We start from the raw sequence: 23,629 nt of genomic DNA, 5'->3' as shown, positions 1-23,629 counted from the left end.
ATTCACAACCTTAGGTTAATTTCACGTCATTCTGCTATTAATTGCCATGCAGCCTCTCTCAATTTCTTAACAGTGGACACATTTCCTCTTTTGTATTATTATTGTTACTGCTTCTTCTTAAGCCACCGAAATGGCTGCCACTCTTCTCTTACATGTTCTTTTGTTTTATAATAATTAAATACAATTCTAAACGTTCCATACTATAATAAACAACGCATCCCATCAGCCTCAGACTTTAAATTCACAGAAGCTCCATTTATTGATATTACAATCTCTTCCTGTGGCTTTAGATGTTCTAAATATGAAATGCATGCATATTTGAAGTTTGCTAAGCTTGCCTTTGAGTTAAAACGGAACACTTTGGGTTTGCAGGCCTGACTGAGCTTCAATTGTAAAATGAAGCTTAGTCAAGCGAGACATGTTCAGCCGATGTCAAATGACACGACATTGAGATCAGTCTGAATTTTAAAAGTGTGCTTCACAGAAAAAAAGTTTTTCATTTTCTGTATTTTTTTCCCCACATACCAAACATTCTTTTTTAAAAAATTTCATTTAATGTGTTGTACAATAAAAAATACATAATATTGTACAGAGATATAATAAAAATCAAGCATGTGGAAGTTATTAATTTCACAAAACATAAATATTAAATGTTCAAAAAACAAAACAAAAAAGGGACGTTAACACAATTAATAAATAATCAAACCTGAAAACCCTCAACAGAACAAAAAAGTCAAATTTACTTTGTTTTGTTGACATTTTATGCTCCTTTACACTCATGTTGTAGTGTATTGTAACTTTCTGGAAAACTTCACCTTGCATATATAAAATGTAGCTTGATTAATCATGAAATGTTCATCTGGGCTAAACAAAATATTACTGAAATAAAACTGAACATAATAAAATTAAAGATGGATTTCCCTATCAGTTCTTCTCTTCAAGTTCAAAACATTTCAATTGATTTAACAAATAACGTGACAGGAAAATCTGTTCAATTCTGTAACCCTTCTACCAGCTTTTTTTTACAAGGAAAACATCCATAGGAAACAGTCCACACTAAAAGCAAATTCCTTTGTTGACTCAACCTCTGAGATGTCAAAGAAGAGTCTCTTGTATGAATGTATTAATAATTATCTAATAAAAGTATTACACTTCTTGTCAAATACCCTATTTAATAGTAATAACATACCAAATATTCATGGCTAAAATTGTAAAATTCATCTTCATGTCCTCGCATAACGTATTTCTTTCTTTCTTTGCAATTCACAAGGTTTTATTTATAAGAAAAAATACAATAATATAAACAATTAACAATACACAATTAAACTTATAATACAGCATATAGTAATAATAATTTCCCATTGGGATTAATAAAGTATCTATCTATCTATCTATCTATCTATCTAATAAGTAACAGTGATACAACTTATAACATATAAGACAAGGTCAGAGGTATTTAACTAATTTACATAAACAATTTAATAGAATTTAACATGTCAATTGTTTTTTTTAGCTTTCTTATTTTTTAATATTGCGAATGGTTTTAACATAAAGTTCCAAAATTCTATTTTAAACTAATTTTTGGTGCAGAATTCATTATGGATGTGGTATCTCCCCATAATCAATTGAAGATTAATTATAAATAAAATCCACTGGTCTATACCTGTGCGTGTAAAATAAAATAAAACATGAAATTTACTGATAGATACCCGAGGGTTTAGACATCTTCGCACTATGCGCTTTTTGGGTCGAGAATTCGAATGACATCACAAAAATGCGACGAAATTCGCCAACTTCGCCTTAACCGGATATGATGTACACGAATGTCCTGCTGCACTCTCGAACAGACCTAAGAAGAGATGGCAAAGTTTTTATGCGATGTTCAGAGTGAAATTAAGCCGAAGAAGAAGGAGCAGGTGTTCTTGTCAGAAAATTTGGAGAAATGGGGGTTGACAGGTTGGTCGCTTGCTGTCATTGGGACGCAGTGTGTTTTCTGCTTCTTCGTAGCTTCTCTGAATTGGCGCGCGGTTTCTTTGATTTCAGTGCATTTACGGGTTTGGGGTATCCAGGAAGTGAAGGCGATGACAGGCATTTGCCAATTTAGTGTACATGTATGCCCATTCACTGCTCATCGTTTACGGTCACCTAACGAACCATCAGTAATTTTAGAGCCACGTGGTATTACAATTAATTAACTATCTTTGTTGAAACTTTAATACCTAGTTTAATTTATGACACTTGTTGTGTATGAAACTTTTGCAGTAAAGTTAATAATGTGTCTTTAGGTTTAACATATTCCAGTTATTGTTTTTGCCTTTTTATTTTTCTTTATGTCATGCTTGTGTTTTACCAATATAAAATATCCTATGAGCCGTAAGCGCTACAAAATGTCTATCCTTAAGTCAATGATTTAGTTTAATAAATAAAAAAGATCGGCTTTACTGGTAGTCCCAGCATACCTGACAACATCGAGCGATAACGAGTATATTCTGGACATACCAGGACACATCGATGACACTCCGTCTTTCAAGGTTAGTCATGAGATCTGAAATGAATAAGAAGTAAAAATATCGTTTGTTTTAGGTTGCTATGTTTTTTGTTTTTTTTTATGAAAATATTGAACAACGAAAGCGAGAATCATAACTTTTGTATTTTAGTACACGCCGCCAGTTAGAGATACTTATGAGATATAAACAAAACCCCTCTTCTTTTTAGTATAATATATATATATATATATATATATATATATATATATATATATATATATATATATATAATCTCCTGCTCCCAACCAACCTTAATTGGTTTGTATATATTATAACCAGATTTATAAAAGAAAAATAAATCTTACATGTATACACATTAGCCACCCCAATATGATTTGACCACTTTCTGAGTGACGTCTATCCAACTGTACTGTATATACAGTATGTATCAGGATGCAAGTATGCAGACAGGGTGATTCATAAATAAATTTCTCGGTATGCATTAAACTTAGCTGTTAGTTCAGTGAAATCTATTATTGTTAGTTTGAACATAATTGCTCTGTAAATGTTTTTTTTTTTTTTGCAAGTATTTGATATGTTGCCCAAACTGACACTCAATAGAACAGAATTTTCCCACAGAGAGAAGATTCTTACTTTGCATTCCATATATTATGCGGAACACTTCAGTTTAGATTTATTGTTTCCACTTTGTGATTTTATGGTTTGTTAATTTTGCTACATAAAAATTAAGATTGTCTCATTTTATGGTTAATAAACTTGGCATCTGATAGGAAATAGTAAATGTTGTAACTATTGTTTATTGGAGTAATGAATACATATTACTTGAGTGTAGTCTGCTGGCACGGAGCCTGTATGTCCGCATTTTCATAAGATCTACAAAAATAAAATGTGAAGTGTAAAGCTTGAGAAACCATTTAAATTCATCAACCCATTCATTATTGAGCCTACTTAATTGAGTTTAGGGTTTAGGGGCTTGACCCTATCCCAACAGCACTGGGCACAAGGCAGGAGTCAACTGTGAATTGGTTGCCAGTCCATCACTGGGGATTCTTGTGCACACACCAAAACTAAGTTATTTAACCTACCTCACACTTTTTTGAGATGTGGAAAAAGAAGTGTAGTACAACTTTCAATGAAATCAATAAAAGAACGTGCCAGCTCCACACAGACTGTGCCTGGGTCAGGACTCTGGAGTTGCAAGACAGCAGTTCTATCCACTGCACTAATGTGCCATCATGTGGTAAAATGCTATTTCATATAACACAATGACTTCCACTAAGCCAAGTATGGAAAATATGTGTATAGAAAAATATTGATGTTAATAAACAAACAAATTAATCAGTAAACTAAGTCTCGGCATATACTGCCATCTAGTGGAAGACTACACTTCCTGAGAAAGCTCAAGCAGGTATCAAGGAAGAGTTTACTTTTTAGCAGAAGTGAGGAAGAAACAAGCTTTATTCTCTCTTTAGAAGATTCATTTAGAAAGTATATAGGGTAGCATTAGTATTGGGTCTGGTATCCTACCAGAAAAATGAGCCCGCAAATCAGGTATTTTTAATTTACTCTCATTCAAAAGGCTTTCTAACTGTAGCAATTATGATTGACATTCTTCCTTAATCTATTAAAATATAAAAAAGCAAGCCCTGTGACAGAAACCATAAAGATCAGAATTTGGGTCAATGTATTTTAACATTGGTATTTGTTCCAGAGGAACAGGATGCTTCTTAAAAAAGACCTTTAATCACTATGTTCTTAGTTTCAAAAAATGACGGTAGAAGTTCAAAATGAGCGCAGCTGAGTAAAGACCTTTATTATTAGAATACATGGGACACTTGACATTCTAACTGCATCCTTATCATTGTTCATCTGAAGGTTATGTATAATTTTCCTGCCACCACAGGTGCTTTTATACAGCAAATTAAAAATGACTAAAAAATAGAAAAAGGTTTTGCTGCCTGGTCAGAATGTCTACAAAATATGTACCTGTTCGGTAAAAGATGATACATAGTTGCCTGGTAAAATAGAAAGCCTACCATTCTATTATATTAATTACAGATAGATCTATAGAATTAAAAGTGTGAAAGTGACAGCTGTAGTCTGGATTTGATTATAATCAAACTTTGCATCCAGACACTCAAATCTTCACAGAAGGCTGATGCATTTTTTTTGGTAATGAAATCTTACTTTGTTCCATATTCTTAATTTATTTTGTATGATGTTTGGATTTCCTTCTATTTACCAGAATAAATTCTTCTTTCATAATGGTCCAGTTGTTATTTGTTTGTCTTGCCTGCATTATTACTTTGCAATGCTAATGTTGATTATAGTTAGAGTTCTTAATCAAATCCTAAAGAATAGCAGAAGCAGTGTGGTTCATTTTTATTGTGGGCTTCAAATGAACTGAAAAATATAAAGCATCTGAAAATAAACAGCATGATGTTGGAATTTTCTTGTAACTGAAGTATATAGTAAAATGCTTAAATAAATTTAGGGTCAAATAATGCATTGTATAACAAGTTATAATAATGTATGCATGGTGTAGTCTTCAGGTGTATTTGAGGACTGTGCAGATACAATGGACTGATTTCAGTAGCTTGGTTTTAGAACCGTCTTGGTCAATTTCAGGGGCCAAATGCTATCTCAAAAGGCTGAAAACGGGCCTGGACAGCAGTCAAGTTCATGATAAGGAACTGTCTCACTTATGCACATAAACACACACACCTCATATTCATACAAAGTGACAATTTGCAATTTCCAATTAATAAAACCTAAAAAGATCTTTTATAATGAATTTGTTGTTTGCTTTTGCATGTCAAGCTGTTGTAATTTTCATGAAATGGGACTTGAAAAGGTATTCAGTTATGAAAAATGTTGGGAATAGGGAATCCACTGCTGTAATTCCTGGGAAAACGGGAACAGCCAAGCTCGCATATATAGCGTGTAAAAATCGATCAAGAAATAACAGAGTTATAGTTGAAAATAATTAAGGTGGTACCATTGCTGCAGCTTGCACTTCATCAGACAACAGCTTTGAACAGCAACTTGAAATTGCAATTAGTCAGTCTATTGCATCCGCATTATCTATGCCAAGAAACTTGCCATCACAGAATGATGACAAGAAACTGGATGCATTAGTAAAAGCTGAAATGGCGGTGTTTCAGAGCAATGGCAAGCGCGGGCGTTGTTTAGAACAAGTGTATCATATCAGTATCTGATGACTGTGCCACCTACCTCAGTGGAGGCAGAGCATGCTTTCTCAGCGGCTGATGAACTTCTGCACAAAGGTGCGTTCTTGCCTGGACGGCCGCACACTGGACACGTTAATAATTCATTACATTTATATATCGCTGTTCTCAGTACTCAAAGCGCTATCCACACAGGGAGGAACCGGGAAGCAAACTCACAATCTTCCACAGTCTCCTTACTGCAAAGCAGCAGCACTACCACTGCGTCACCTGTGAGGACGTTGTGCTTTCTACGCTCTTATTACCGCAACTAAAGATACATGTACTTATATGACAGCATATGAACTGCTTGTACATAAGGTTAGTCTTTTATTTGTGTCAACATATTGCAGTAGTTTTATTAAAAATAAGTGTCGGTCGTTCTAAAACCATTCACATGTGACATGCCCATGCACTGTGTCATCCCTGGGAGCCCGGGGTTCCCGAATTCCCGGGAATGGATTAACTCGTCCGGGAATGGATTCCCTAGTTGGAAATAACAACTGAAAGGAAAACTTTGTTACAGCAAGTGACCACTACAGATATCAGGTGAATGAGGTGCTCTGATGGAAAATTATAGGGTGGCCAGATTTTCAAAGTGCCAGACTGGGACACTTGTGTAGCAGGTATGCCCATGCATAAAACCCATCTTCATTTCTCTGCTTTGTCTCATCATCATCAGAGAGGGATCAGGGCATAGAAAAAAAAAACACCTTTACAAATAAACACATGATTCCACACAGTGCTTAATATGGAAACAAATAAATGGCAAGACTGTTTTTGTCTGGTTCTTGGTATTGCTCACGATGTTAAAATTAAACACAAGTTGATAATTAAACTTTCTCCTTGAGAGTTTTGACCAGGCTATTACATATTACGTACATGTAAAAGTTTTATAAAGGCTGTTAAAACTGAAAAATTTGATATTCTTCAATTATTTATCGGGATGCATAGTCTCAAATCCCTGTCACCATGACGACTGCTCACCCAAGTAAATTATAGTGACAGTGAAAAAGTAAATCACTGGATTCTGCAGGTAGGCAGATAGAACTTTATTTGTGTCAAAGGGGAAATTTGGCTTTGTACAGAAACTCAGTGCAGTTGCTACTAAGTTCTGTTTAAGCTTATCAGAAGTTAAATCCTGTCTCTTTCTGACTTGTAATTTTTGTATGAATAGTATTCTATAATTGAGGATTTTCACCTTACATGGGCATATCGCCATTTATTTATCATCTGTTTAATAATTTATATTTTTGTAATCATTTGTATAGTTTAAACTGTCTGCTCCCTAAAGGGCTCATAGGCTGGCTCCTCTCTTCCTTATTATGCATTCCATCTTCTCAGAGGACCATTTATAAATAATAACTTCAGTTGTACACATCTCCCTTCTGAAAAATAGCAAATTAATTTTGAGCCCATTCAGAAATATTCATATTCTTTTTTTTACTACAGGGATAAAACTCCGACCTTATCAGTTGGAAGGTGTGAACTGGCTTGCACAATGTTTCACAAATCAGAATGGCTGTATCCTGGGAGATGAAATGGGGCTGGGAAAGACCTGTCAAGTAAGACCATGCACTTTTTTAAGTGTGGTAGATGCCTTTTTCTGTCTTTTCTAAAGTTAAGCAGCGCGTCTTCGGTGATATAAGGAGTGAAGTTGCTTCTTTCTAGGATAGACGTCTGCTTCTTTTAGTGTATACACCTCTATTCAGTGTACACTCCATTTTTAAAAATGTCTCAATTCTTACTGTTAGTCTATCAGAACTTAGTGCACATAGTTTTTTGAAATATATTATTTTAACCTCTAGGCAATGTTACCTGGCCCTTCTTAACAATGTTTCACCAGGAGACTAGCCCAAGCTCTCTGAAGGGTAGCAAAGATGAGGAAATGAATAAAGCTGCTGGCTAAAACGGTGTCATTCTCTGATCAACCTGAGAGCACATGAATAATTCAAACAAGATGCTTCAAGAAAAGCTATTATAAGCTTTTAATCTTATAGACACCAGAGCTGAGTTGAATCTTCCTGGAAGTGGACGTAAGCCTATTTTGCATCCACGCACGGTGAAGATGTTTTGTGAGACAAAACCTTCTTCAGCCATATTGGCTGGACAGTTGCAGCAGTTGATTGCATCATGTTTCACTAATCTGCAAAAGTACTATTAGATGTTTTTGACAAAATTACGGGAAGAAAACCTCTGCTGACATCAAATCACAAAAGTGAGTGGTTGGAGTTTTCTAAACATTTCTGGAATTTTATGAGTGCTGTTGTCAGTTTAATCCAAATAGAGCTCTTTTTGCAACAGGTGCCAGAGGTGGGTTTGACAATAAATGAGTCAAGCTCATGCGGAAAAGTACCTTAGCACCAGTGTGAAGCAATCTGTGAATCTGTGATGGTGTGGAACTGTTCTCTTTTGTAAGCATCTTGGGGACATTGTTTCAATACATGGCATCATGGACATCTAATATCAAATGATTTTAGATCAGTTTCTGTCTGCCTTTACCTAAGCAGCTCATACTGGTTCATGGTTGGGTCTTTCAGCAGGACAATAATCCAAAACATACCTCTAAATCCATACAAAAATAATTTGTCACAGAATCGATTTTTTGCAGTTGTCGTTCCGGTCCCCTAAACATGGGATTAGCTGACAATAGTTAGCTAAGGTCCAAGAACTCTGAAGAATTTGGGTTTTTGTGGATGAATTATTTTGGATCCATTTATATGTGTTCTCCCATTTCATTCAACATTATAAGAAATGCCTCTATAGAGTTATAATGACAAAGGGAGAGTACACAAAGTATTAAATGCAGGGGTGTTAATAATTCTGACAAGTGTTTTGGATAAAAAAGATCAGTCAAGAAGAATGATGCTATAAAAAATATCACATTAACCCTGTTCTTTAGATAAGTGAAATTAATTTTTAATACACTATTTAAAACTACACTTCATTTGAAGACATGAAAATTTTCAGTGTTAAAATTCCAAAGGAAATCAGGAAAGGCCAAATGCAATTTCATGTCACAGTATATAATAGTATAAAATATGGTGTTTTGCATAAAGCAAGCACTGCTCATCAGGCAAAAAAAAAAACACAAATCAGAAAAGAGGGCACAGGGACTTTGGCCAGGGTGTAGAGTAAAATAAATGGGGCCAGATACCTACAATTTTTTGTCCCTTTCAGATCTTACACCTTAATTCAATAAAATAAAAAAAACATACTCTGTGTACTGCCTAGAGAAGGCTGTGGGAGATCCTTTCCTGTTTGACTGAGGTTTTTCATGAAGAAGTGTGAGACAAAATTACAAAATCCAATTTTGGTAGGTTTATAGAGACATATCCAAAAGACTTTCCTACTGTCATTAAAACTAAATGTGCTTATAAAAAATATTATTTAAAGGATATTCACCACTTTGCAACCAGAATTTTGAAAGCTTATCATTTAGTTATTTTCTAAGATTGATCCATTTGCCTTTCACATAAAGGTTGCCAGTTACAAGGTCTTATTAAAGGTAAGAAGGAGAAAAATGGTCTAACATGGTTTGTCTTGAGTTTAAGATTTATTTTATTTATTTATTTTTAAGTTTATTCCAGTAGGTAGCACAATCCCCATATCTCACTTGAGTACTTTTAGGATGACATGAGAGTGAAGTTGATACCACAAAACTATAGGCAAAAACTCTACAGGAACTGTTCTTGGCAATTTCTTTTACATATCAAAGCTCTTCCGGATGCAAAAGTTTTTTTTTATCCAATACTAGACAGACTTTACTTAAAGTGGTCACTGATTGTATATACATACATTTATACCAATTCAATTTTTAAAGTGTCTGAATAGCAAGATACAAAAATAAAATTCTAGCACCAGGCTTCATCTGTTCTTGGTCAGCTGGCAGTGCAGCCTCAATAGGTCCACAATACAGGCAGTGGTTGCCAAATCCAGCATTGTTCTGCAAAGATATAAGCCTAGATCCATAATTGATAAATCAGTAAAAAAATAGCATTGAGACCATCAAAGTGAACCAACGAGGAGAGAAAGTGAGTTAAAAATGTATGAAAGTAAGCATTTGAATTTTAAAATTAGCCTAAACTCAACTTAATGTGATATAAGAACTTGACTTACTTTAGTTATGATCCTTCAGCTTTTGAATAAGAAAACTAGAAAGTTAATGACTTCAACAGTGTGTTAAATATTCCTGGACGTGGCTTTTGTTGCAGGTTTCTGATCCTCATTTGAGGATGAACTGAGAACACATTTTAAGGTATCTGGAATAAGCCTTAGGTTTTCCTTGTGTTCTTGTGCCGGGCCTCATGGAATGTTGGAGTGAACTGTGGGGGAAAAAAAGTATAATGAGAGAAAATGGTTCCAGCACTTCCACATCTAACTTCACTGGAGAGTTATTCTTTCTAGGCTTATTTTAGAATGAGGGTTAAACACTATGGGCTACATGAATATTCACATATAATGTATGACAGTTAGCAAACTATTGTCACAGTTATATACAACACATTACTACAGACTGAACACCATTTTCTAATACTGATACAAGATCTGTATTAACTGTGTACTGAAAACAATTATGTGATTTCTGCATAATACCTAATTTTTCATTGTTTACACTGAGCTTCATTGATACTTAGACTGGCTTTACATTTCCTGCTGTGTTGAATACAGTACAGTTGAGGAATCAAGTACCTGAGCCACTCCCATGTTTCAAAGGCATCATGTAAACTTTTGCAGCTATCACGTGAATGTGATAAACAGTGCTGTTCTCTGCACTTTTTCTAGATTTACACAGTTGTAGAAACCCAATCCTCCATCAACCATCTGTCTTTGTATTAGACTGCTAGCTTTCATACATGCATGAGACTAACTATAGTATTAAACTTCTTGTGTGCTAAAATTTTGTTCTTTTTATTGACTTTGTAGTTTTCTGCTGCCGATTTAAATGTTTTATATATAGGTATTTAGTCTTTTTTTTTTTGATTAAACTACCTGCTGTATGGTCCATTTGAACAATTTGGTAATCCGTATGTGAAAGAAGTTAGGACTTGCAATGCACCAGTACATATTAAAAAAAAAAAAACACAGCTTATGCCTTCCACAAATTGTTGCCAAGACATGATCCTGTAAACCAAAACCCAATGCCACAAATAAAAGTTGAATTTAGTGGGTTCCATAGTTTATATATGGACTGGAAATAGCATTATTCAAATGTCTGTGAGCACCAAGGGAGTAATAATTAATGCCAAATGTGTCTTGACCAATCATACAACACTTTGCTAGGTTCTACAAAAATTCCCCTTGTGTACAGCAGGCAAATACGACTCATAGCCACTTTCTTTCACATAGTTTGCAGTATTGATTTCACTGCTTATCCAAAATTGAATGTTGCTTTCAGCTGGAGTTTAGAAATCAACACAATGGTAAGCTCCTCCAATTCAAAGGATGGCTTTGTGTACCACTGTATATTTGAAAAGGAGTAGGTTGCTCTTTCTTGTTGAGCAGTAGGTTGTGTGCTTCACTGATGACAGCAGTAGATATCCAAACAAAATACAACTAGGTTGTGCTCAGATGTAATGTAAGAATAGAAGAGATCAATCTGATAAAACCTATAGTGTTGTATTGTGCCCTCAGAAGTGATACAGCACGGACTAGAGAGTTTAGAAGAGCTACAAGGTCATACTGAAATTACTCATAAAGGTTGTGCTTTGTAAGGTGACATTTAGGCCTGCGAAATTGAAGTTTGCTTGGAACAATTTGAATAAATGTTGTAAATTAGAAATTGGGTTGTATCTCCTGAGCATTTACAGATTTTTCCGATTTCATTAATAGAGTGTATAACAAGGAATTAGAGACAAAGTGAGCCATTGAAGATGTATTCATTTTTATATGAGCTACTGTAATTTAGGTTTTAAAAGACTTGGATGAAAATAAATCTAAAGAACTGGTAATAGGTTTAGTTTCAAAAATCATAAAATTGTATATTGTGACTGTCACTAAACTTATTAAATGAGTGAGAACAGGACATCATTTGTGTATTGCTAGTACTAGATATGGCAGTTGGTATATCATTTTACAGTATTATCCCATCTAGTTTATTATTAAAGAATTCCATAACTCATTGCAACTTCTGTGTTGGACAGTTCTAAAGAATGTTTGATGGTTATTAATATTTCCAATCTTTGACTTAGATCAGTAATCAAATAGGGCCTTGTAAGTCCATGCAGACTGGTCTGTTAATTCCCCTCCGTTTAAACTGTTCTTTAATTCCTGTTTGACATGCAAGCTTTAGTTATTTGAATGCTGACCTGCATTATTATTTGTTTCTGGCCTAGGCTTGAGGTTCTGAGAATGCTAAGAAATATTTAAGTAATACAGTTAAGATAAGGTACATCTTAGTTGCATGCTAACACTGTAATCTTTAGTACTGGTCTTTCTTGGTGTCTAGATTCTGATTTCTCTTTTTTCTGTTTTTGTTCAGACAGTTTCTCTGCTTGTATATATTTCTGGAAAACTGGGTAAAAATGGTCCTTTTCTCATTCTGAGTCCACTATCAGTAATAAGCAACTGGACAGAGGAGTTGCAACGGTGAGTTGAACCTGACATTGAGAACTGTTTCAGGAGTGGGTTTTCTGGAAAACAGATTATTTCCACAGTTTACCATGTAGCCAATTTTTTTGGTGTAAACCTACAGAATATACCTGCTTTACAGTTTTGTTTGAACATCAAATAATTAGCCAGGTGAAGCAGTACAGAGCAGACATTATAAAATTGATGATAGAAATGTATGCAAGCCAATAAATATATTGAAAGGAGAATTATATTGAATATTCAAATCCAGAACTATATTTATATTAATATTGTGATATTATATGAAAATGCAGTTGTTTTAAAGAGGCTTTTTTTTCTACCAGTAATACACTATTAGAAAGTTAGGGAAGTTAGGGAAGAGCTACATAAGTGTGCATCCATGCTTTTTTTTCTTTTTTTTTACTCAAATAAAACAGGTCTGTTTTTTTCTTAAGTCGTAGTAGTGTGTTTTGTGTGTGTGAAAGTCTGATTGCCAATGAGCAGTCAGTTGGAAGTACAGTGCGTATAATGCAGCTAAGAGGAAAAAGGAACGCAGAGGTTTTGAGCCTCGTAAACACAAGAAAGGCACATCTGTCTGATGTATTATGTTTTACATACTACAGTAATCCCTCGCTATATCGCGCTTCGCCTTTCGCGGCTTCACTCCATCGCGGATTTTATATGTAAGCATATTTAAATATATATCGCAGATTTTTCGCTGCTTCGCGGGTTTCTGCGGACAATGGGTCTTTTAATTTCTGGTACATGCTTCCTCAGTTGGTTTGCCCAGTTGATTTCATACAAGGGACGCTATTGGCAGATGGCTGAGAAGCTACCCAGCTTACTTTTCTCTTTCTCTTGCGCGGACTTTCTCTGATCCTGATGTAGGGGGATTGAGCAGGGGGGCTGTTCGCACACCTAGACGATACGGACGCTCGTCTAAAAAATGCTGAAAGATTATCTTCCCGTTTCTATCTTTTGTGCAGCTGCTTCCTGAAACGACATGCACGGTGCTTCGCATACTTAAAAGCTCGAAGGGCACGTATTGATTTTTGCTTGAAAAACAAACTCTGTCTCTCTCTATCTCTTTGTCTGCTCCTGACGGAGGGGGGTGTGAGCTGCCGCCTTCAACAGCTTTGTGCCGCGGTGCTTCGCATACTTAAAAGCAAACAGTCCTATTGATTTGTTTGCTCCTTTGAAGAGTAAGATATGTTTGCATTCTTTTCATTGTGAGACTGAACTGTCATCTCTGTCTTGTCATGGAGCACAGTTTAAACTTTTGAAAAAGAGACAAATGTTTGTTTGCAGTGTTTGAATAACGTTCCTGTCTTCTCTACAACCTCCTGTGTTTCTGCGCAAATCTGTGACCCAAGCATGACAATATAAAAATAACCATATAAACATATGGTTTCTACTTCGCGGATTTTCTTATTTCGCGGGTGGCTCTGGAACGCAACCCCCGCGATGGAGGAGGGATTACTGTACTACAGTATGGACAAAAAGAAATAAAGGGGCTGAGATTGAGAGTGAACTCTGTGTTCCTGGAAAGCATTCATACAGTACCAGCTCTTTCAGGGAGCTTATGATACTTTGGAAATGTGAAACTGTAGTGGAAAGTCATCATAGAGTCATGTAATTTGTCATACCCTGTGAAACCCTGTCATGTAATCTGACATTCCTCAAGTAACATGATTATCAAGTACTATCATCAGGTTTGACATTCCCTCTGACTAGAAATCATGTAATGAGCCACCAGCATTATATTTTAGTGGCTTTTCAGTGTGAAGTGTTGAACAAAAATAAAAGACAATAACCACATTACTCTTCATTTGGCTTAGCTAGACTTTGTTCCAATTTTCCATCATGCTTAGATCTCTTGTGCCAAAAAATCATGACATGTCTCTCTATTACACATTGTGATGAATATTTTCACAGGCAGTTCAGGCTGTGCAAGTTTAAGTACATACCATTCATTCTCTTTATTTATTGATGGACTTTTTTCCCCGTTTTTAGGTTTGCTCCAAAACTTTCAGTTGTAGTTTACACTGGAAACAAAGACACAAGAGAAAAGCTGCAAAGAGATCTGAAAAACCATTCTGATTTCAATATATTGCTGACTACATATGAAGTAAGTGTTTAAGTGTTTGTACAAGGGTTTGGTGACTCAGTTGGCCAGAATATATGGAAAGTTGAAATCTTTGTAACCATGCAAGTAAAACTTGCAAGCAAGGGAAGCAAAACCTTTAGGGAATAAGTAAAAGAGGAAAGGAGGTCCTCAAGTGTGGTTCATTAAGTTGTTATTCATACACCAGATAAGCATCTACTTATTATTTAGACTGCATCAATAATACCTTATGTTGCATTGTCTGCAGATTATAATGATTCAGTATTTTTCTGACAGTATGATTTATTAGCAAAACACCCTAATGACCTACTATCAATCAAGGTCCATTGCAGCCACCAACTATAGGTTGATACTTAAACTCTGATTTTAACTCACCATCAGGTACTTTAAAAAGAAATGTCTAAGAAATATGAACTTCAGTTAGCTATACAACCTGCTCAACCAACAACTAATGATAGATAGATAGATAGATAGATAGATAGATAGATAGATAGATAGATAGATAGATAGATAGAGAGAGAGAGAGAGAGAGAGAGAGAGAGAGAGAGAGAGAGAGAGAACTTTTTGTCCCCAGGGGGAGATTTTGTTTTTCAGAAGCTTTTTACCTGGAAGTAGTATAAAAATGCAACTTTTACATCACTTGAATTGAAGTGTGGTGTCTACAGAAGCTATTTCAGCCACTCATAGCCTATTTGGGCTCGATTTCTAATAACCTAATATTGTAAAATGCTATTAAAACTATAAAATATTAAAAAATCCTATATATTTTTTTTCTGCAAAGTCAAGAAAAAGTATGTGAAACCTTTGGTAATCACTGATTTTATGTATAAATTTGTCTTAAAATATGGTCTGATCTTCATCTAAGTTGTAATAATGAAAAACATTTGTGAATCCCTAGGCTTTCAGAAGTTGTCAAACCTTTCACCTATCAAAAAGACTCAAACATTATGAGTTTGCTTATGACAGGATCTGATGTGAAGCATGCCTTTCCAAAAAAAAATCTCAAAAGAGCTGTAGTCAAGAATTGTGAGTTTGCATGAAGCTGGAAAGAGTTAACAAAGTAATTTCAAAGAGTTTAGATATTTATTAATGTACAAGTTTAGGTATTCATTATTCCACAGCTAAACTGTGCATAAATGAAGATGAGTTAGTACTTTTGCTACTCTCCCTAGAAGTGGCACCAAGCCAAGATTACTCAAAAAATATAAGGCAGAGTACTCGGCAAGATTAAAAAAAGAACTGTAGAGTACAGATGAAGGCTTGAAGGATTTATTGGAACAGGTTAGTATCTCTGTTCATGAGTCTACCATATGGAAAACATTAAGCAGGCATGGCGTCCATGGCAGGAGACCAAGAAGCAAGCTACTGCTTTCCCAAAAAAAACATTACATCTGATATCTGCCAAAAATAACCATGATACTCCACTTAAACAAGCCTTCTATGATGAATGAAAACTTTGGACAGCGTTTTCCCCTCGCCCGGACGCAGGTCACCGTGGCCCCCCTCTGGAGCCAGGCCTGGAGGTGGGGCTCGATGGCGAGCGCCTGGTGGCCGGGCCCTGCACCCATGGGGCTCGGCCGGGCTCAGCCCGAAGAGGCAACGTGGGTCCCCCTTCCCATGGGCTCACCACCTATGGGAGGGGCCAAGGAGGTCGGGTGCAGTGTGAGTTAGGTAGTGGCCGAAGGCAGGGACCTTAGCGGTCCGATCCTTGGCTACAGAAGCTGGCTCTTGGGACGTGGAATGTCACCTCTCTGAAGGGGAAGGAGCCTGAGCTAGTGCACGAGATCGAGAGGTTCCGGCTAGATACAGTCGGACTCACCTCGACGCACAGCTTGGACTCTGGAACCAATCTCCTTGAGAGGGGCTGGACTCTCTACCACTCTGTAGTTGCCCCCGGTGAGAGGCGCCGAGCGTGTGTGGGTATACTTATTGCCCCCCGACTTGAAGCCTGTTCATTGGGATTTACCCCGGTGGACGAGAGAGTAGCCTCCCTCCGACTTCAGGAGGCCTGGTAGGCCCAAACGTGTTGTGAGGGTCTGCTGGGAACGTCTGGCAGAGCCCCCTGTCAAATGTAGCTTCAGCTCCCACCTCCGGCAGAACTTCGACCACGTCCTGAGGGAAGTGGGGGACATTGAGTCCAAATGGGCCATGTTCCGTGCCTCTATTGTTGAGGTGGCTGACCGGAGCGGTGGCCGTAAGGTGGTCGGTGCCTGTCGTGGCTGCAATCCCCGAACCCGTTGGTGGACACCGGCGGTGAGGGATGCCGTCAAGCTGAAGAAGGAGTCCTACAGGACCTTTTTGTCCTGTGGGACTCTGGAGGCAGCTTATAGGTACCGGCAGGCCAAGCAGAATGCGGCTTCGGTGGTTGCTGAGGCAAAAACTCGGCGTGGGAGGGGTTTGGGAGGCCGTGGAGAACGACTTTCGGACGGCTTCGAGGAGATTCTGGTCCACCGTCCGGCGTCTCAGGAGGGGGAAGCAGTGCAGTGTCAACACTGTATATGGTGGGGATGGTGCACTGCTGACCTCTACTCAGGACGTTGTGGGTCGGTGGGGGGAGTATTTCGAAGACCTCCTCAATCCCACTAACATGCCTTCCAATCAGGAAGCAGAGCCTGGGGACTCGGAGGTGGACTCCCCCATCTCTGGGACTAAGGTCACCGAGGTGGTCAAAAAACTCCCTTGGTGGCAGGGCCCTGGGGGTGGATGAGATACGCCCGGAGTTCCTCAAGGCTCTGGAATATGCTCGCAAACCGAGGTTCCACTGTGTGTGTATATATATATATTTATATATATATATATATGTGTATATATATATATATATATATATATATATATATATGAATGGAAGAGAAGGTCTGTGATACGGTTTGCATATTTGCAGTTGGAGATCCACGAAGGGAGAAAAAACGAATCACGTATCATAAAATAGTTTTATTCCTGAGCTTTCAACCCCTATCAGGGGTCTTCATCAGAGGATAATGCTTAGACTTACAAGAATCAAAGGCAATATATAGCAATACATTCCGTCTTTGGAGGTGACTAAGTGCCTCGCATCTAACATCCGGCGCCGCCGAGAGTGGCAGCCTTTTCAGCAGCTCTGTGTAGGACTATATGTGTATGTGTATTTTTCTACTTTTATTTTTCTATTTTTATTTATCGATCACTCCTCCCACTTTATTTTATGTGGATTTGTTCCCTGGACACACTTACTTTTACAACGTGGGCATGGATTTTTACACGCCAAGACTCGCCTATTCAAGTACTCAACTTCGAGCGCTGAGAACAAATGCCAGTGCCGGTGTGGTTCCCTATTTACCTGACGAGGTAAGAAGGCGGTATCGTGGCAGCAGAGCCGGCACTAAGCTAAAAATGAAGCGGCTTGCGAGAAAGTGGTGTTTTAAGCCTTCGGTGCCTTCTGTTATTCTGGGGAATGTGAACTCAATCTCAAATAAGATCGACGAACTGGCTGCGCTAGTGAAAAATGTCAGAACCTACAGAGAATGCAGTTTGTTGTGTTTCTGCGAAACGTGGCTAACTAACACCATCCCAGATATGCTAATGTGGAGCTACCCGGGTTTAGCACAGTTAGAGCGGACAGAGACGCAAGTACCTGTGGGAAGCACAAAGGAGGAGGACTCGCTCTCTATGTTAATACATGGTGGTGTAACTCTGGACATGTTAAAGTCAAAATCTCCACTTGCTGCAGGGACATCGAACTGTTGGCCATAAGTCTGCGTCCCTATTACTTGCCCAGAGAGTTTGGACACGTCATTGTTGTCATCGTGTATATTCCTCCTCGGGCGGACGTGGAGATAGCGAGTGACATCATCCATTCTGCTGTTGCTAAGTTACAAACGCAGCACCCCGAGGCACTTGTGCTAATCGCTGGAGACTTTAACCATGTGACGCTGGACAAAACATTACCTGCATTCTCCCAGTATGTGGACTGCAACACCCCGGGGAAATAAGACTATTGATTTACTGTATGCAAACGTTAAAGACGCATACAGTGCCACCCCCGCTGCCTGTGCTTGGGAAAGGAGATCATAACCTGGTTCTGCTTCAGCCTCACTACAAACCAAAAGTGAGAGTCCTACCTGTAACCACACGATCATTCAGGAAGTGGACCCCGGAGGCTGAGAATGCTCTGAGACAATGTTTTAGAACTACAGACTGGGATATCCTGCAGGGATCACATAGTGAGAACATTGAGGAGGTTGTTGACTGCACTACTGACTACATCAACTTCTGTATGGACACTGTAGTTCCAGTAAGAACTGTACGTTGCTATGCTAACAACAAGCCATGGATTACAAGTGACATCAAGGGCCTTTTGAACCAGAAGAAAAGGGCCTTTAAAGACGGTGATCAGCATGAGCTCAAGCGCGTGCAGAAGGAACTCCGAGTCCAGCTCAGGGCGGCGAAGGAGCAGTACAGGAGAAAGCTGGAGCAGAAGTTGCAGAACAACAGCATGAAGGAAGTGTGGGATGGGATGAAGATCATCACTGGCTGCAGCTCGAAGCGGGGTACCACCATCGAGAGAGACGTGAAGAGAGCAAACCAAATGAACATCTTCTTTAACAGGTTTGACCACCCTAACCCACTCTCACCTCGGAGTACTGCACTCTCTACACATCCTTCTGCTGATACCAACTTAGGAGAGACATCCCCACCCACAATTACAGCAGCGCAAGTGAGCAGAGAGCTGAGGAAACTTCGTGCCAGCAAAGCAGCAGGTCCAGATGGAGTATCACCACGACTGCTGAAGGTCTGTGCATCAGAGCTGGGGGGTCCTCTACAGCGCATCTTCAACCTGAGCCTGGAACAGGGGAAAGTCCCGAGGCTTTGGAAAACATCTTGCATCACCCCAGTCCCAAAGGTATCACGTCCTGGTGAGCTGAATGATTTCCGGCCTGTCGCTCTAACATCACATGTGATGAAGACCATGGAGCAGCTGCTGATTCACCACCTGAGGCCACAGGTCCAACACGCCCTCGACCCTCTGCAGTTCGCATACCAGGAGAAGGTGGGAGCGGAAGATGCCATCATCTATATGCTACATCGATCCCTCTCCCACTTGGACAGAGGTAGTGGCGCTGTAAGAATTATGTTTCTAGACTTCTCTAGCGCCTTCAACACCATCCAACCTCTGCTCCTTAGGGACAAGCTGACAGAGATGGGAGTAGATTCATACCTGGTGGCATGGATCGTGGACTATCTTACAAACAGACCTCAGTATGTGCGTCTCGGGAATTGCAGATCTGACATTGTGGTCAGCAACACAGGAGCGCCGCAGGGGACTGTACTTTCTCCGGTCCTGTTCAGCCTATATACATCGGACTTCCAATATAACTCGGAGTCCTGCCACGTGCAAAAGTTTGCTGACGACACTGCTATCGTGGGCTGCATCAGGAGTGGGCAGGAGGAGGAGTATAGAAACCTCATCAAGGACTTTGTTAAATGGTGTGACTTAAACCACCTACAACTGAACACCAGCAAAACCAAGGAACAGGTGGTGGATTTTAGGAGACCCAGGCCCCTCATGGACCCCGTGATCATCAGAGGTGACTGTGTGCAGAGGGTGCAGACCTATAATACCTGGGAGTGCAGCTGGACGATAAATTGGACTGGACTGCCAATACTGATTCTCTGTGCAAGAAAGGACAGAGCCGCCTGTACTTCCTTAGAAGACTGGCATCCTTCAACATCTGCAGTAAGATGCTGCAGATGTTCTATCAGATGGTTGTGGCGAGTGCCCTCTTCTACGCAGTGGTGTGCTGGGGGAGGCAGCATTAAGAAGAAGGATGCCTCACGCCTGGACAAACTGGTGAGGAAGGCAGGCTCTATTGTTGGCATAGAGCTGGACGGTTTGACATCCATAGCAGAGCAACAGGCACTCAGCAGGCTCCTATCAATTATGGAGAATCCACTACATCCATTAAACAGTGTCATCTCCAGACAGAGGAGCAGTTTCAGCGACAGACTGCTGTCACTGTCCCTGCTCCTCTGACAGACTGAGAAGATCATTCCTCCCCCAAACTATGCGACTCTTCAATTCCACCAGAGGGGGTAAACGTTGAACATTATTCAAGTTATTGTCTGTTTTTTACCTGCATTTTTTATTACTCTTTAATATTTTTTGCTGCTGGAGTATGTGAATTTCCCCCTGGGATTAATAAAGTATCTATCTATCTATCTATCTATCTATCTATCTATCTATCTATCTATCTATCTATCTATCTATCTATCTATCTATCTATCTATCTATCTATCTTATCTATCTTATCTATCTTATCTATCTTATCTATCTTATCTATCTATCTATCTATGTCAGTATGATCAAGGGGGGGGGGGGGGTTGTATCGTTTAATTATTGTGTGAAAACGCCATCAACAGACACTTGGACATAAATCCAGCATCAACAGACACTTGGACATAAATCCAGCATATGCCAACCTAAGAAGGACATTTACACAATAATTAAACGATACAACCCACTTGATCATACTGACTTAGTCACCTCCACCCACCCCCAAACCGAATGTATTGCTATATATTGCCTTTGATTCTTGTAAGTCTAAGCATTATCCTCTGATGAAGACCCCTGATAGGGGTTGAAAGCTCAGGAATAAAACTATTTTATGATACGTGATTCATTTTTTCTCCCTTCGTGGATCTCCAACTGCAAATATATATATATATATATATATATATATATATATATAATCCTCTTTAATAAAATCCCTGTGTGCGTCCATGTGTCCGTGTGTGTGTGTCTTCTGGTGAAGTGCGCATGCACGGGGTACGGTGCGATGCTTCAAAGGCCGCCTGACGCGTCACGCAAGACAGAGAGGGCGGGACCTATAAAATATTGCGCGGGCCGATCCAATCGGATTTCGGTAAATGAGGTAAGACCTAAAACATAACACACGAAAAATCCAGTCGGGTACTGAGACGCGGAGACCAGCTTCCCCAAAGAGGTGGGATTAGTGTTTGTTGTTCACTCTGAGGATGTCAGGTTTGCGATTAATAAACTTGGCCCAGTAAAGTGTAAAGTGTTTTCCTAAATATACCAATTTTCATGATATTACAATAGGATGACTTTTAAAAGTAGATTTATTTTCGTGCACATAAAATCCGTTGCTGGGGAGACGCCATACATACAATAATCAGCTGCACGTCAGCACAGATTAAAATACTTGCTGGAGAGACATATTACTGTGAGAGAAAATTAAAGGCACACAATACAGTGACGCATATTACAGCCACATACAAGCAAGTATTACTGTAACAGAAAATAGATGGTCCTTTTCCATTTAGTATAGACTGTTCCTACTAATGTTTATGCACTACTATTCTAGCGCCCGTTATTGTAACGGGCTTAATGTCCAGTATATATATATATAATATATATATATATATATATGTATATATGTATGTGTGTGTGTGTGTGTGTGCCCCTTTTCATAGTACTGATAATATCCTAGATAGAACTAGTGATCTAACCAATTTTTGTTCCTTGTAAAAGTAGTTATGTCTTTGCATTTTGCTAAAGGTAAATCTAAACTTAAATTTGATAGTTGCCCTAAAAAGTGGGAAATTTTACAGTAGTAGGTTGTTATATGTGTACTTAAGAAAGAACTTTATGCTTTTTTTTCCTTCCAGCTTTGCCTTAAAGATTGTCATTTTCTTAACAGGTAAGCATTTTTCCCCATTTATATAATAAGCCGTTCATTTTATGGCCAGACTTCACAATATTTTTCTAATGCAAATGCTATAGTCAGTCAGTAAACCACTTGAATACGACATCGGTGTTGAAATAATTGTATCACAATGCACATCATATTGTAAGTAGTCTTAGTAACATAAAGAGTGGACAGTGGAAGATTGGAAGTATGTCACCTGATTTAATGGAAATGCAAAAAAGAGAAAACTTAAAATACAAATAAAGATTCTGTTAAAAAAAAAAAGAGAGAAGGCTCAACAAAGCCTAAACCTTCACTTACCTTAACTGGAAAGAGGGGTAGACAAGGGACATGACTCAATGCACTAAGCTAAGGTTTGAAAAGCCCTTAAATAGGGCATTCTCAGACACACCTGAGATAACAGGAGAACCCTAACCTGGGTTCAGTTAAGGAGGGGTGGTGGGACTGATAGTGCAAAGTCAAATATCAAATAAAAAGAAATCTAAGAGAATACAATTAAAAAAAATAATTCAGTAGGAAAAGAGGCTAAACAATTTAAATATGTTTGGATTGGATGTCTGGAGTTGACATTCTGTAACAGACAATTTGCAACATATATGGAAAAATTGGCATTGATATGAGGTAAAATCCCTGTTCTGCACTTTTGACACCTTGTTGAGTCCATGTCCTGGCAAGTTTGGGCTGTTTCAAGGTCAAAATGGGAAGAACCTGCTAATGGATAGATGCACTATTGAATATTAAAGTTTTTTTTTTATCTTCGTGTGAGCACATTATTTATTCTACATTATATTTTAGATATGTGGAGCGCTGCCTTTGTTATTTACATGGGTTATTTTGACATACAGTATACTGTAATATCAGAATTAAGATGGAATTAAGATGAATAAAGAAAAATGCAAAAAGAGGGTGAAATTGTAATCTTAGAGAGGTTTGGTCATAAATATTTATGAAAAGAGACACTCTACATTGTTAAGGAAGCTTGACCCTGTAACCCTGACTTTCAGTTAATACTATTATTCACTTCACATTGGGAACTTATCAAGTATACTATAAGTAATTGCATTTGAGGTCAAATCAGTTAGTATTGATTTACGCCTTATTGCTCTTTTGATCCTTTTTATATATTCTTCCTTATTTATCAACATATATTATTGTTTTTATTAATAATATTATTTTAACTTTAAAATTTTTATTCATCACATTTAGTTTCAACTGGAAACTTTTAGTTGTGGATGAAGCACACAGGCTGAAGAACCAGAATTCTTTATTGCACAGGAGGCTGTCTGAGGTAAGTGTCTTGTGGAGTCTGAAGACTGATGTCTTTGTAGGGTATTTACACCATTTGGGTGCATTTTCTTTTTAATGTTAAATAGATTCCCCATTAAAGAGAATCTGTTAAGTATGGTATACCTGATAGCTTCTGCTGCTTTCAAATTGTACTGAACAATACCAATAGTCTTTGATATGGAGTGTTAGAACCAGTACCATGCATTT

At 38.3% G+C, this 23,629-nt stretch overlaps 1 protein-coding gene across 1 annotated transcript in view; it reads left to right on the top strand.

Annotated features, from left to right (window-relative positions):
- The first annotated feature begins 1,820 nt into the window (after positions 1–1,820).
- chd1l (chromodomain helicase DNA binding protein 1-like) overlaps positions 1,821–23,629 on the top strand; it is a 106,039-nt gene continuing 84,230 nt past the window's right edge. Inside the window, exons 1-6 of the mRNA XM_028799863.2 lie at positions 1,821–1,956; positions 7,187–7,299; positions 12,216–12,322; positions 14,318–14,432; positions 22,095–22,126; positions 23,342–23,423. Coding sequence (XP_028655696.1) covers positions 1,860–1,956; positions 7,187–7,299; positions 12,216–12,322; positions 14,318–14,432; positions 22,095–22,126; positions 23,342–23,423 — 546 coding nt within the window. The 5' untranslated portion in view covers positions 1,821–1,859. The remainder of the gene's footprint in view (positions 1,957–7,186; positions 7,300–12,215; positions 12,323–14,317; positions 14,433–22,094; positions 22,127–23,341; positions 23,424–23,629) is intronic.

The sequence above is a fragment of the Erpetoichthys calabaricus genome, chromosome 4 (genome assembly GCF_900747795.2).
Source record: "Erpetoichthys calabaricus chromosome 4, fErpCal1.3, whole genome shotgun sequence".
Lineage (NCBI taxonomy): Eukaryota > Metazoa > Chordata > Cladistia > Polypteriformes > Polypteridae > Erpetoichthys > Erpetoichthys calabaricus.
This window is presented reverse-complemented; position numbering and strand designations above follow the sequence as displayed.